Source organism: Argiope bruennichi, chromosome 9, assembly GCF_947563725.1.
Source record: "Argiope bruennichi chromosome 9, qqArgBrue1.1, whole genome shotgun sequence".
NCBI lineage: Eukaryota > Metazoa > Arthropoda > Arachnida > Araneae > Araneidae > Argiope > Argiope bruennichi.
Genome location: NC_079159.1, coordinates 121,418,469 through 121,435,534, shown reverse-complemented (window position 1 = coordinate 121,435,534; position 17,066 = coordinate 121,418,469). Strand labels below are relative to the sequence as shown.

General features: G+C 30.9%; 1 protein-coding gene across 3 annotated transcripts in view; it reads right to left on the bottom strand.

Annotated features, from left to right (window-relative positions):
• Positions 1-12,586: 12,586 nt before the first annotated feature.
• The window catches only part of LOC129983791 (adenylate cyclase type 2-like), a 355,856-nt gene continuing 351,376 nt past the window's right edge, over positions 12,587-17,066 (bottom strand). For all 3 annotated transcript variants that reach the window (XM_056093421.1, XM_056093420.1, XM_056093419.1), the window contains one exon: positions 12,587-15,992. In XM_056093421.1, the coding sequence (XP_055949396.1) occupies positions 15,855-15,992 (138 nt within the window). In that variant the 3' untranslated portion in view covers positions 12,587-15,854. The remainder of the gene's footprint in view (positions 15,993-17,066) is intronic.

The following is a 17,066-nucleotide window of genomic DNA, read 5'->3' as shown; positions in this document are numbered from 1 at the left end:
AAGTGACACTTCCTTAAAAGCTTTAAAAAAATCGTGTCCATAAAAAAACAGCAACAACCCTGAAATATAAAAGTAAGATGTTGCCACTTTAACCTCTCATTTCAAGCAATGAGAATAACTCAGGTCCTTTCGTTGGGATTCCAACAGCTTCATGCTCCCCTCATCATTCTTCGACCAATCAGAATGTGAGAAAATTTCATTACTTTAAGTTAAACGAAAAGCGCGAGGTACCAGCGCCACGCGCGAAGTGAGTTAAGGATTCGAACTGTCAATATTTTGTGGCTGAAAAAAGTTTTCTGTCCGACGGGAAAATCTTTTTTAAAATCTGGATCATAAATTTCTTGTTGCGTAAAAAAGAATTAAGACTTGCTGTCAGAAAAAAAAAAAGTACTGATGTTAGAGAAAAAGAAAAGATTGCAATATAAGTTATGTGACTGATTGATTGAAGTTAGTTATTTCATTTCCACATTTATAAATGTTTTATTCATATTTCCCCAATTTCTTTCTTTTTCTTTGAAGTTATAAATCATTAGTTTATAAACGTAGTTATTTCTAAGTTGTTTGTAATTGTGGTTATATTTTTATAGATTAGGTTACCATACAATATTTTAAAATCCCCATTTTTCAAAAAAATATTAATAAATAAAAACTCACCAGTTATCAAATTAAATTTTAAAAAATTATGCTATGTGTAACCAATAACTCTTAATTGATCAAGTCATATCTTAAAGATGTCAAAATGTGACATGAAATAAATGACATTTTTTTTTATCTCAACATTTTACTTGAAACATCAAAAGACACATGCAATATAACAACTGCATATGATGCATATGATTAATGTTTATAATAGAAAATTTGTCAGTTTATGAATATAATAAATGCATGCGAGTATGCTTGATATCTTGATTAATTAACGTAAATATAAGAAAGTAGTAGTTACTATTATTTCTCAATCAACAGCAGCATTTTATTCAGAATCAATAGCTTAAGAAAAATATTTTAGCATTAACTTAAGATTATATTAACCCTTTAAAGGGCCATTTTTTTCTAGTCATATTATGTTAAAATATTTTTAGGCTTGAAATTAGAATAAGAAATGGGATTCATTTAGCTTATTAAATAAATTTAATTTGGTTAATTAATTAATTTGGTTAATTAATAATTAAGAACAAATCAAGACACATCATTATGTCTGAGATAAAGAACTAAAGCATCTAAAATTCTGTCTTTCAAAAAAAATTTGTCAGAACTGATGCCAACCTACATAATTTCATACAAAGATTCATAAATTTGGTGGGAAGCATACTTCCCACGGCCCTAGAAAGTGTTAAGTGAATAATTATAACCTATTGTGTACGAATCTGAATTGTGTTGTTTATTCCTGTGAATAAAAACGAGCTATTACCATGCTGATATTTATTAAATATATACCCTTTGGTGGGTTCGCTCTCTTCGGTTGGAATTTTCAGGAAGCGAAATTAAGTATATCCCAAGAACAACACTGAATTTTGGAACAAAACTTAATATGCATACATAAAAAGCACCTGCTGAATCCAATTATTAAAAAAAATATCGATTTCAGTAATGGAAAATTTTTGAGATAGTAAGTAATTATGTCAATGATTAGATGGGTAGCCAGTCGGATGGTAACAAACTGATTAATAGAGTTTATTAATTATGTTAATTAACTCGATGGATCAGTTTGTCTATCTCAACACATCTGCTCCTTTAAGTCATTTCCATTGACACCAATTTTATGAGAACGCCATAATAAATAACAGAGTTACAGTGGGTTCCATTTTTTCTTTTCTTTTTTTTTCTTGAATTGTATCAAGTACGATGATGAATGTACATACGTACTCTGATACAATTTACATGGCGTACAATGTACGTATTGAGTCAAGTAATTCCAATATTTCAAAATGAAATAAATAATATATTCTAAACATAAACCAACTCTAATATCTTCAAGAGACGAAAGCCATTTTGTACCATATCATCACAAGAAGCTGCACACTTTGGACTGTGACGAGTAGTATTGAATTAATGTGCATTTTGAAAACTTCTCTAGATTAAAAATAAGAAATTAGATTTAATAAAATGTTACCATGCGTAATGTAATTATTTATATTGTTTTTAAAGCACTTTTTCGTAAATATTTGATATATTTTCTAACTGAGAATTTTTTTTCGCTCCTCCTCCACCGCAGAAAAAAAATCTTTAATATGTTGTAAAAATTATTTGTGATAGCTGTTTACTATGTTCTGAATTTTTTTTGTGCGGTTTCTCTTTACCGCTCAAAAACAGGTTGAACTGTATAAAAAAAGTCACGTCTGTAAACTTGGTTTCAAATCATTAAAAACAAACCACGCTTTGTACCCGACGCTCTAACTGTTATACGAAGTTCGAGCATCTCTTATTATGTTTAAATCTCCTCTTTAAATCAGTTTTATGAATTCAGCATCGGAACATTGGCGAAATTAATCCTTGAACTGTATAATAGTCTAGTGGAACCGGAGTTATCGAAGCTTTCTTGATAATTAGCGATACATTAATATTCATTCAAAGAATATTAAATTTTATCCAAGAAATCCTTTTTTATGTATTTAAGATACAAAATATTGACAATATTTATGATTCAAGAGGGATACAAATCTAAGACTAAAAGATTCCTAGGTCATCCAGCATCTTTTCACTACACTGAATCAGTCTCCTCGGGATAATTGATTGCAAGACAAAGAAAGGTTTCATTTTCGATGTATCTCGTAGCATACTTAATGAAATTAGCCCTTTAGGTATCGAACCCTTAACCATCATTATCTACATTACAGAATCTACTTACTAGGGATTATAAATTGCAAGACAACAAAACGTTTCAGTTCCGCTGCATCTAAAAGGGAGTTCTGATCAAATTTGGACTTTTTTGTTAATGACCTTCTATTTTGAAGAAAATACGTCCAAGCAGATAAAAAAGATGCTAATGGAGAGGAAAATAAAAATATATAAATGAGGTTTCGACCTTTTTTCTGAAGTAGATTCGCATATAGCAAAATGTAACATGTTTTTCGCAAATCTCACCATGTTTTGATTGAAATGGGCCTTTTCCACAATATCCTTTTAGTTTAAAGATAAAATTAAAACAACTAAACCATAGTTGGTAAAATGTAGTTGATAGTAAAATGCATTTGGTTAAGAAATACATGTCAAACAAAGATCAATCTATTCCGATATGTAGATTGCAAGGTAGAATTTGCGATTCCTGTAAAAAATTTATATAAAAGGGAGGAAAAGTAAGATTTGAAATTATTTCTAAGAAATCTGCTGCTCAAAACACTATAAGAAGATCATATATCATACTCCTTAAGTTAAATCTACTAGTTTATGATCACTTACCCGAATTTATAATCGGAACTTGAACATGGGCACAATTTAATTCTTGAACCGTATATCAGTCTATAGTAATTGGAATTCTCGATGCTCTGTCAGCAAATAGCGACTCATAATATTTTTATTCAAAATTAGATTTCTGATTAATCAAAAACTGAGATTTTATTGCAAAAAAATTATATGGTAGTTTAAAATGAGCCTCCACCGAGCTCATATTTATCACATCATGCATTAGACGATTCTGGCGCCATCTATCGATCATGTTTTGCTAAGTAGAGTTTGAGAATTTTCTTTAACTACAATTTTAAAAAACTGTGTATGTAACTTGTAAAATCAATAAATGATCTACAAGTTGCATACATGATAACTGTGTATGTAACATGTAAAATCAATACTAATGATCTTTTAACCGACTTCTATCTTAGAAGTCGGTTAAAAGATCATTAGTATTGATTTTTTATTCATTGCTTTAGCTTAGCAAAAAGGGATACCGATAGCAATAGTAATACATAGGCTACGCAAAACTAAGTTTATTTTATTAAACAACGATTTAATTATAAAAAATATCCAGTCATTGAAATAAATTTGCTCTGAATAAAAAAAGTATATTTACATTTATGATATTATAAAAATATCTACACATTAATTTTGATTATATAAATTGAAATGATCATTTCATCAAATGAATAAGAAGATTTAAAACAAAAGAAAAAAAAGATATACAAAAAATATTGAGATATTCTGAGATTCTTTTAACGTTTTAAGTTAAAATTTATCTTTAACGTTTTAAGTCAAAATTTCTAGATAATGGTTCATATGAAATATTAATAAGTAAAGACACTGAAATCAACTAGAGAAATTCAACAAAGCATCTAAAGAAATACTTCTATTTTCTGAAAAAATTCATGATGGAAATGCATCGGAAAGTCAGGTATTCAAGTCTTCTAACAGAAATAAACGAACGATTGCAGTGAATATTTGAAAATCCAAAAAGCATTTTATCAGACATTTCAGACATCTTTTCATGAAATGATTAATTTATGTTGACGTTTAAATTAATCATGAAAAAAAAATTAAACGAATAATAGACACCGTATTTTTATAGCTATATTTAATGCAGCTTTTCAACCCCATGATAATGTAATAGGCATCCCGTATTGTATAACCAAAAATAAATTACAACTTGTATCATTTAGAAAATATTTGAAGGTTGCATCTAATTAGTCTATGAAAATGTTGTCTTAGGAGCTTGAGAGCTGAATTTTCAACTATAAATCATATGAATTTTAAAAAATTAAAATAAAGTATAGCACATTTAGGAACATGCAAGAAAATAAGCATTGAGCGATTACTAAAGATTCATACTATTTACGATTGTAATGCAAAGAGGATTTAGTAAATAGTATAATTTTGTACACTAGATGGCAGCTCCACCGCTGTCTGTTTTCAAATAAGTGAAACTCCATAAAGGTAAACTTATATCAAAATCGTATCATTTAGCAGAAAGTGTGACGCTAACCTTACAAATGTACGTGGAAAATTAATTACTATAATATTGAAAATCTAAACTTATGGGAAGAAAGCTAGTTATACGTTAGAAAAAAATTCGAGAAAGTTCTTATATTTCGATAATCTTAGACTGAGTCTATGAATCGAGTCATTAATTCCCGTATTGCTAATAAGCGAATGAGTCTTTAAAAGTGAAAGTTTTCGAAAATATCAGGTGTAATGAAGGTTAGAACAGTGTGCCTCAGTCTTTTTTTATAATTGATTAGAGTTTCATGTCCATAAAAAAAAATTCTTACTTTATACTACTCTGTTTTCTAATATTTTTAAGAATATAGATGCAAGATCTATTTCAATTAAATAAATGATATTGACGTTTTACAATAATTATGCATGATTAAATAAAAATTTTGTTTAAAAAACTATATTTTAAATACGAATTAAAGCTTGCTCATGACTGCAAGCGATTCAATACAAATACACTTTCACTAAAATAACACGAATAATATGGAAGCCGAAGTAAGGAGGTTTGACCAAATGCGACTTTCGACACGGGAAACCTGAGCAGCGATCAATAGAACTCTGCAAATTCTTAAGTCATTTGAACATCAGTGTCTCAAAATCTATTGAAACCCTAATTGACTTAACAATAACTGCCTTAAACGTGATTTGGAGGGCATGACAATTTTCAAGCCTTTTAAACAATTTTTTGTTCATTTTTTACTTAAGAGCTTATGCGTCTTTATATAATTTTCTTTGTTTATTGAAGTTGAATTAGACATTTTTTAGTGATTCACCCTTTATTCTACTGTTTCATGAACAGCAAATACTATATGCGTGACCTAAATGGAAATTTTGTTATTGTCAATGCCTCAGTCTGAATAAAATAAAATAAAGTTATTGAACATTTCTATTATCAACAAATCTCTTCTAAAAATTTTCTACACAAATACAAAAAAAAGTCAGCTGAGGGTTTTTTCTTTAATACTGAACTCTGCTTCTCATTCTCCAACAACGAATTGAGCTCGCTTTGCATTGGGTAGTTGAAGAATTACTCTTATAATCGAAATAGTAGTAGCGTTTATGTCTCTCAACTTTGTTGTATAAATATTTGCAACGAGATTATTGCTTTCTTATTATTTTTTCAGCGGGATTTGGATGATTAATTTGGTTCTTTCTTTTTCGTTTAAATGACAATTGCCACTCTCAAATATGTAACTTTTTTTCTTCATATACATCCAAAGAAAGCAGATTTTGTCTGATGAAGAATCTTTTAATTCCCCTTTTTTTAAAGTGAGCCTTTTTTTTTAACAAAAGGTTTTGCTTTTTTCATCAAAATTATTTTTTTTGTTGCCTAAATTCTTTATTTTGGCAGATTGTCTCGTCTTTGAGCGATTAAAAATATCATCTTGGATTTTGGTCATATTAAGGGCATTAGCATCAGCAGTTTCAAACAGATTTTGTAGAACGATTTTTGTTCTTTCATGTTGTTTCATGTTTGTCCCTTATGTTCATTTTGTATAGTATACCATACATACAACTTTATAAAAATATACTACCACTATAAAATAATTTTTAACTTAGTTTTATTAAACACATGACATTTCTAGAAGTTTATTTATACTTCAAAAATAAAAATAGTAGTTTATCTGTCTATTATATACATTTTTTTGCTTTTCTTCAAAAAAGCAATCTTGCCACGATAAGGGTTAAAGTCTTTGGCTTATCTTCGTTTGGCTTTATTTATTTTGTTCTTTACCATTCCTTAAAAAGTCCTTTGATTTCATTTACAACATATTTTTAAAAATATATTAGTGATAATAGATTCCAATAAAGAATAAATACATAACTACCAATGGAGTATATGGAATCTAGAAAGATTTCATTCCAACAATATGGAAAGGCCTCAAACGTCCTTTCAACGAAACCACGAGGGGTACCCAAGACACTTGGACATCACTACGAAATTCCTATTCCCGCTTTTCGTTGTGAAAAGTGAATGCTCGAGATGCGTGCTTTGTTTATCAGATTCGCTGGAGGAGATGCGTGGGGGGGGGCAGACAGGTTTTCTAAAAGGGTAACCATGCATACGTTTGCTTAAGAGTTATCCGCTGGATTCTCTTTTGCATATTAATCTCTTAAGAACAGAGATTGTCATTGCAGTTTTCGAGAGATGGGACAGGGAATTTTTCTTATTTTTAAAAAAGGAACTCTAACGTTCCAGTATTCCGAGGTACCTGAATTCGAATGATTTTAGGAGGGCGAAGGTTAAGCTGATATTTGCAAATGGAAAAAAAAGTGAAAATTTCTATTTTAGATGGTAACTTTTATAGGCAGTGAGTGATGGAGATATTTGTCTAAGAAATCAAATCCCGCAGAATTCAGGTTCGAATGATCAGTTACTAAACTAAACTAAATAATATAAACTAAAATGTTTAAATTACTTTTATTTACTATGCTATTATAATATTGTTAAATAATTTTTGATTAGATCTACTATAACCTACGAATCAAGTGTGGTAAAAAATAATTTAGGCAAACATTCGACAACCCAATACAGTGGTTGGCAACAAAGAGATCTGTTTGAATCAATCTCAGGCTGCAGGAGCCTATTTATACATAAAACACCCTTGCATCAACATGAAAATTGATCGTGAATTGAATTTGTAGAAGGAAGTTGAAGAAGATGAGGTAAAAGGGAGATACCCTTTCTAACATTACATTTTGTTATTATTTTTGATTACTATTAACCTTTGGCGACCAGCTGGTCTGCCGAGAATATTGGCTGTATTTAATGACACTTAAATCTTTTAAACATAAATTCCATGATTCCCTTACTAACTATTTTTAAGCTTCAAATCATCAATTTGCACAACCATTTTATTTTAAATCTTGAGTATGTTCTGTTCATTGTGTAAATGAACCTTTCTAATAGAAACCATTTCCATGAAGTAATAGTGCTATTAAAAACACATTCGCCCAGTCCTATTATTTTCTATTAGGTGTACAACTTAGCGTCCCCCATTTTCATCCTCTCCCCCAAAATTCAAGGTTTTATTCTTAAAAAGTGCTTACCTATTCATGATTCTAAGTACTAGCTACTGTTTTGCTTATCTTTTTGACAATTGTAGGATACCATTTCGGAAATCGATGCTCCTTTTAAATGATCCAAAATCAAACCTTTTTGCACTTCTTCATAAGAGCGGAAATGCTTATCAGTCAAGTTGTCTGCCACCGATCAAAACAAATAGTATTCTAAAGAAGCAAAAAAAAAAAAAAAAAAAAAGAAAAAGTAACTTAAGACTTTATTCCTAACCCAGAAATAACAATAAGAAGATAACATCTACTGAAAATAAAAATTATATCAGGACATAGAAGATTTCCCGCATATTTCCATAAATTTGGAAGAATGCATGAAATTTAATGCATTTGTAGAGGAATTGGTACTGTCAACAATTATTTAAAGGAATTCATAGAAATCTCGGTTTTAAGAAAGAATCTGAAAGAATCGGTTTTAAGAAGAGTAAAATTCAGAAGGATGACTTAAGTATGTATTAATGGTACCAAATAATTTCAAAACACTGAAGGACATGATGTTAAAAATCGTCAGATTTTTACCATCTGTTTGAAAGTTTTTAAAGTGCTCGGATTTCTGTTATTGAGGAACGAGAATTTGGAGAAATATTGGGAATTTCTTAAAGTGATGGCCTAATCCTTGGTTAGCAGGAAGATAAGTATACAGGAAGAAGAAGGTCAGTGATTGAGGCTGGGGGCCAACAGTCTCTAAGAGGATGTTAGTTTGGTGAATTGGTCAGTGTTATAGACGGACTATACTAAAGATAGCAGTCGGCCACACCAATTCCTGTCGATACTGTTTCGTTCAGTGATGGCGGGGTGGTCGGCTGTATACAAGAAGTATTCCGAAGGAGCAACGTCTGGCGAGCACAGTGAGTGAAAATAATACTCTCCCCATTTTAGCTTTTTGAAGTATGCCTTGACCAATCTTTAGACATGATGTCGATCATTGTCACAATGGAAAATAACTTTTTCATGTCTCTCTTGGTACTGTTGCCGCTTCTCTTTCAGTGCTCAGTTCAACGCATCATTGATGTTAGATTTTGATCTCCTGTGGTGATTTCATTCGAATTCAACCCCTCATAATATATCACACTGATTCGGTACAACTAAATTCAGGGCATAATTTTGCCGCCGTGAATATTCTATCCGAAGTGTTGAAACTACTCACGGCATGTTCTTTCATTAGGAGCAGACTCATCGTAAGTATTTGTGCCTCAAGCCCCGTTCCGATGGCCCATGTGTGTCTTGAGACAGGCACACTTTGCCCTCTTTCTCCTCTCTTGTGGTTTTCCAGGGTTCTTTGCAGTCTGTTCATTTTATCGACAATTTGCCGGAAGCTCCCGATTGACATCTACAGACGAGGGTGGACCTACAATGGGTCAGATGGCGGATTTATGACCATATCCGTAAAGGAACGGGTCATCGGAACGGGGCTTCAGCTGCAGTGTTCTTCAAATGGAAGCAAAATACCTCCAGCAAATGATGAGAATTTGGCTCGAAAGCTGACATCTTCGACGAGACTAAATGTACAATTCAAACACAAATATGGTATCGTTATGTTGACAGATGTCTAAGTTTACTGTGCGACAGTTTTGATCTGTCTATTTCGATCAGCATTTGCAGCTGCAACCATCTTTCAAAAACAGCGGAAGCAAATATGCACACTTTCCCGAAATCACTCTTATTACTTATTGCCAAATGGCGAAAGTGAACAACCATAATACGAATTTCAAACTGAATCATTCATTGAATGTTTTGCACAACAATGAGGGTTTGAAGGTACAGGCTTGATGGGGTCTCTTGGTATATTTTAGGGCTTAATACTGGATTCTATGGACGATCTGTTGCAGTTGTACGAGGGTGAAATGGCTTCATGGTAGCCTCCGGTTGGATGTTGGATTTCAGAGACAATCCGTCGTGTATACTTATTTGATTCGTCTAAAACTGATCAAACTTCCTCTTCTAGTTGTAAGGAGAAAATATTACGTATCTGATGTCGGCTTCATCATCTGATCACAACTGAGAATTACAAGGTTGCCACAAAAAGGCCTGATATATTGCTTCGAAAACGGGGCGTTTATTTAACCGCTTAACTGTTTTGCCCGTATGCCATACGTGCAACGATTTATCGAATTTTGATAGTTGTAAGCAAAAAATAAACCATTTATAAAGATTATAATTCAATATTAAAATTACTTCGTATACATAGATAAGTCAAGTATTCAATGGATTTCCATTTGAATCAAAACAAGAAAATATTCCCCAAATACTAGGTGTCATCTTATTAGATAGTAAAGAAAATAAAACAATTAAGTGGTTAATCAACCTAATTGGTTCAAGATTTTGTAATATTTAATTGCTGTCGCTTAACGCTTATAGAGAGAATTATCATATGAAAATTATAATTTACTCTCGTCCAATAGGATTTATTTTGTATTGAGTAGTTAAAGTTATTTTTTTTATGCGGGAAAACGGCTGCATAAAGATATTGAACACTGAAATTGTAAATACAGGGTATCCCAGGATTATTGGGACAAACGTTAAGAAGAGGTAGGAGACATCACATGGATTTAGATTTGCATAGCAACCCATAGCCGGAAACGTCTTCGTTCGGTGCTAGGTGGCGCTGTTCACAAGAGCATTAGAGGAAACTGACCTGCATAGCCGTAGTCATTTGAGCTGTCATTGCCCGCAGAAGATTAGGGAACGTTTTACGAACGCAGAGCTGGCGATATGCACCTGATTTACGGATTGGCAGAAGGAAATGCATGAGCAGCAGAAAAATTGTATCATGAAAGGTACCCATAGAGAGATACACCGGATCACCGGAGGTTTACTAATTTGCATCACAATTTGTGTGATTATGGACCATTACTAGGTTAAAGGCAAAGTGAGGGCTAGTCACGGGCAAATTGAACTTCCAGCACGGAACAAAATGTGTTGGATACTATTCGGAGGAACCGAAGCACCAGAGTACGAGCCGTCGCTGCTGCGGTATTCATACTGTTTTGCAACGTGAAGGCTTGCATCCTACCACCTTCAAAGAGTACTGTTACTGCTCCCAACAGATCATTCTGCGCTTGAACGATTTGCACTGTGGTATCTTCACCAATGCCCCTAAAAAATGTATTTCCCATCCTACGTTTTATTTTTTTTACTTACTTCACGGCAGATGTGTGTTCAAACACCATAATGGGCATTTATAGTCTGTCGAGAATTCCCATGGCATGAGGCCATATGCTGCCCATTATCTCTTTTCAGTGCATATTTGGATGATGTGTTGCTACCTCTTAGTCGGGCCTTACTTGTTGCTAGCACCTCTAATATCTGCAAATTATCACATATTTTTTGCATGAGATGCTACCAAGTTTACTTGACTCTGTGCCACAACATGTCAGACACCATATGTGGTTTCAACATGATGGGGTACTTCTCCATTATGGCAGATGTGTTCGTGAACATGTTAAAGCGTAATGTAATAAGACAAACAAACAAGATTCAGACTTTAATTTCATTTATGTATGCTTTCTTTGCAAATTGTTTTATATATTAGGAGAATGGAAATGGTAAACGCAGAAAATGACAAAAGGGGAAAAAAAAAAGTACTAAGGTTTTCTACCCGGAAAACTGTTCAAATGCCAAACCTGATTTCAAATTGGTTTTTTATTTTTCCTGTAAAATTTGCTTTTTGGAACTTTTTGTGTTTTTCATTTCCAATTTTAAAGATAAAAAATGGCAAAAGAACGAAAATTGACATTTTCAGTTTTAGACGACCGATGACTTGAGTATACTAACAGTATGTGGGAACATCCTTGTGAAAGAATGTAACAAAAATTTATAAAAGGCATTTTATTACATTTATTACATTTTTAGACACTCAATAAAAACTTTCGAACACAATGTATTAATTTAAAATAAATTTGACCTTTACTTCTATTAGAGTTAATAATATCAATTTCTAATGGAACATATTAAGAACTACATTAAATTTTTTTTATTTATTTAAAGAAAAAAATTTTTAGTATTAAATAACAGAAATACATTACTTTTTATTTCAAGTTTTCATACAACATTTCGATATAAATTTCTTAACAAGCTTTTGCAGTAAAGAGTTTTGCATAATAATTTATCACACATATAAATAATCTACAGCAATAGGTGAATCACTTTTCGTGTGTAATAATTATTCTTTTAAAAAATACATCTCAGTTACTCCTTCGTTTTATTTTTTACTAAACATTACTTCTAGTCATTTTTTTAAAAATTTCAAACATCGTCTAAAATATACTTTAAAAATTGTTTGTATGTATAATACTTTGTTTGGCTTGTTGATGATAAACTCATTTTGAGATTTTTAAAAAATATTACATAATAAATAACTTTATTTCTAATTACACACGTTAAGAAATATTTGAGCTACAAATAGTTTTCTTCAAATTCTAACTGTGATACAATGAATTTCATTTTTAAAGCATAATTTAATAAATACTACCTATCACAAATATTTTTTTGATAAAAAACTTAGAACGAGTTTTCAGAATTTGTATTTCTTTTTATAGTTCAGAATATATCTAATTACTTAAATAATATAATTTAAAAATATGCAGTAAATTAAAAGATATTAAAAATGTTTTAATAAATATAGAATTGTTATTTCAAGATTATGGATGCAAGTTCAAATTAGAAATAATAAAAATATAGAAGAATGAATTCTGAGAAAAGTATAAAATATTTTCATGTCTAATAAAAACATATTTGCGATCAATTTGCTTTCTTTGGAACAGTTTATGAAGTAATTTCAGAGTGATTTACAATCGGTTAAAATAATATCTACAGCTTTGTTGTGTCCAATTCCTGCAATTTAATTTTTAACAAATTCAAACTCTTATAAATGAAAAAATAATCTCGTTATATAAATTAAAAGAATGTAAGACTAATCAATGCACTCAACTTGTTTTGGTTTCTGGAGACTTGCTCTTTTAATTAGTACAGCAACAAAACTGATAATTCAAATTAATTCTAGAACCAGATTAATACAAATTTTCTAAAGCATCCATCTGCATTTATAATAAAATATGTAAACTTTAGTCATTGCTCATTAGCTAATTTTTAAAAAATTGAAAGAATGCTCTAAGTTATATGTTGAATGTTATATGTTATATAAGTTATATGTTATATTTTATGTTGAATAAAATGAGTGAAATTATTATATTTTATATTGATAGAGTAAATAAAAATCCTTTGAAAAAATTAATCCACCTAAATTGTTTGCACATTTTCCAGGTCCTATAAATCGAATTTAATAAAATATATCGGGACATTAACATTTTAAACAAAAAAAAAAGATCATATTTAGCGATTAATACTAGTATTCTAAACTAGTAATTACCCTACTACGATAGTCAATTAACCTACCAATGATATTTTGTGACAGTATAATGTTCCATTGTCTAAAAATTTTTAAAAATGGAATCCATTGTATCATCCTAAAACACGAAAACTCTGAATAAAAATTTTGTTTCTTTTAAAATACAATTTGTGTAATCAGTATTAACAATTTGTTACAAAAGACTGATTGTCTTTGTGTATTAATTTTTTTTTATCACCGCCATATTTTAAGTACACATTTTTTTATCTATGCTATTCTTATTTACACTATCAAAAATAATTTTGAAAGAAAGTGCAATTCACAAATTATTTTTTAATATTTATTATTTACCATAGAAAAGACCGTCCAATCTTTGCTACATGAAATCTCCTCAAATCACTAAAAAATACTTTGAAAACTTTTTAAACACTTCATTCTAAACATTGAACAGCAATGAACACATAGAGAACAACTTTGCGATATGTTTCTTGATTACTCCTAAAATGCAAAAGGGAAAATGATGGCTAATTAGCCACGCAGTGATCGCCAGGCTTCGTGTAAAATGTATATTTATTGTGGTGTGTTTGAAAAAAATGATTGCAAAGAACATAAATTATGTCAGAAACTTTAACACATAACTTTGGCTTTGTGAATTTCAATCAGGTTTAGTGATAAATTAAACAAGGAAAAAACAAAATAAAAATGAATGAAAAATATTAATACTTATGAGATGAAATCTGATAAATAAAAACGTAAATCATTTTAAAAGACAGTGTTTTTTTTTATCTATTAGAAACAGAAGTATTAGTTTTATGTAGAATAACAACTCTCTGTCAAGAGTGACATGCTAAAATTTCATGAGCAACTTTTTTCCCTTTCAAATAATGTTAGTTTATTGTTCTAATAGTATCAGGCTGATATTTAAAATAAATTTCAAGCAGAATATTTATGTTTCATGGGTCTATGTGTCAAAGGATGAGATTTTAAAGATGAGTGTTGTATTTAAATTTTACGAAGTTACTTTTCCTAAAAAAATTACAAGTGCGATCGTTAAAGACAACAATATTATAGTGATGGCAATGATTATGAAAGTGGACTGCTAGATGAGGAATTCTAGAAATATTTTCTTTTCTTTGGATTCTTAACTACTCTAGACGCCGCAGATTATTCGTAGTCAATGTAGTCAATGAACCCTCTGGTTTCGCATACACAGTACTATTACTGAAGCATTTACGCGTGAAGTTTTTAAAGTTGGAAAAATTGCTTTATATGCAAAAAAAAAAAAAAAAAAAGTAAAACTAAAACGTAAGCATATGCATTAACACTGTCTTCGATAAGGAATAAAATAACTCTTAGTAAGTAACTACATAGTATCAATTGTAACATATGCCTTAAATTATCAATACATTCCTTAAAAGGCAATATAATTACTTTGATTAGCAACCAAAACTAGTAGTTGGCATTTCAGTGACCTGGCTGTACTGTTTGAACAAAAACAAGGACATCACAAGCAATTTAAACCTGAAGTATGCATGCAATCCAATGATCTTATAGCAATGGAATACTAAAAGTTAATTAAGTTACAAAAGATCACAAAATAGAAAAAGAGAAATTTTGAAGCGCCTCTTTAGAAGTACATTCTTATTTGCCTTTCCTTAAATGCAATTATAACTTAATTTTGACTGAGTTTTTGATTGAGCTGTTTAGTCTTTTAAATATGAAGTCCTTCACTTCTTTAAAATAAAAAAAAGGACCCCTCATCAAAATCGTTTAAATTTCATCTTTTATACCTAACGAATTATAAAAAGTTTATAAATTAGATGAAAATAAAAGCCAAATTCATAAATAAAGAATTTAAAAATTTCCGGCTGGATTTAAAATAGAACAGGTTTTTGAGCCTGTACTCAATGGAGTATAAGTTTAAACAAATAAAAATATGGATTCTCGAATTTGGAAATAATGGTTCTTTCTAAGATAGTTGCGTCTTCTATTTCTCGAAATTCTAAATATTAAATTAAAAACTGCAAACAATTAAAACTGCAATTGCCGTAGAAATCAGAAGAAGTTTTTAGTTATTTATTTATCTATATTTTTTTTCTTATTTAACTCTATTCATGGACTGAATTATGTTACAATTCTCGGCATTAAATTAATTTTATCTTAACTTATCGCTGAAATGTTTTAAAGGCGCACTTCAGTTTAACTTATTTTTTCATGAAATATTCTAATACTTAAAAAATAAATAAATAAAGCAAGATTTTATCCAGAAGGCAAAATGCCATGATTCCGTTTTTCTAATTTCTATCGTTCGCATTATCTGGACCGTGACTGATATCTTCCAGTAACAAACAGACTAGCAACACAGTTCAAGTTCTTTTGCATCCGGTCTCTTATCACCAAACTGCTGCCACCAGAAGCGACACTCTCCTCACGTGTCAATCGTTTGAGCTGAGTGCGGACAGAGGTTAGAGGGTTAAGGTAGCCTTTCATCCGAACTACAAGTGGTTTCGAATCAGCAGTCGGAGGATCTGTCGAACTGCGTTTTGACGAAGTAGGTGGTGAGGTTCCCTTTGCCTTTCACGTAGATGGTGCCTCTGCACTCGCAGTCATAGTTATGCTCCATGAGGATCTTGGCTGTGTCTTCAGTGACCTGCAATGATTAACAGAAATTGAGCGAGAATGGGCCACTTTGCAATCACCATCACTGACTTTTGTATTTTCCGATTGAACGTAATAACAATGCGTTTGCTATCTTATAGTGGCAGCTGCCTGTAATTTATAGCTATAGCCTTTTGCATTAAGAGTGTTGCGAGTTATTTAGCTAACTCTATCAATACAGAAAGGCTGCAAACTCATGTTACACAAAGCCTTCGCGAGTTGCCTGTATATTACTCCTCAATTCCTCCCTCTTTTGTTAAGTGTGATGGATTAAATGCAAGTGGCGCGTGCTTTGTTTGTTAGAAACACTCGCCCAGACAAATTTGGGACAAGGGTTTTTTTCAAGAAAACTCAATGGATGTCTGAGCATACATTTTATGAATAGTTATGAGCTAAGCAGAGATATCTTTTGTATAACAGCCCTTTAAGAATACGGACTGTCATTTCGATTTTTGTGCAGACGGACATCTTTTTCTTAACTTAAAGAGAAACTCGGATGTTCCAGTATTCTGAAGTACCTGGATTAAACTGATCTTAGAAATGAGAAGGTTAAGAAAGAGGCAACATAAAATAATTTCATAAGATTACAGAAATTTTACTATTCTTATTTATTTTATAAAGAATGATTTGTTATAGAGGCACAATAAAATTGTATGCTTTTTCTCAAAGTAAGCATGACTCATCTCAATGATAAGGTTTCAAGTTTCTGTGCTATCGGTGCAAGAATAGAAATTAATTTTTTTGATTAAAAATGACATATATTCTTACCATTTGGTAAGCATAAGTATTCTTAAATTGTTTAATGATTTGTGAAGAAGTTGAAATGTAATAATGTTAGAAATATTTGCAGATATGATTCAAATTAAAGTCCTTCGTTGCTACCTGATGGAAAGGCAATATTGATCGAAAATACGAACGTAATTGATTGCTGTACTAGACAACTTATGTAAAATGAAAATGTTTGAAATGACCCGATAGGTGAGATGGGAAAATATAGAATTAGTTGTTTGGCAAGTGAACTGATTAGATTCATTATGGTATTCAAAGATGATGAGAAAATATTTTA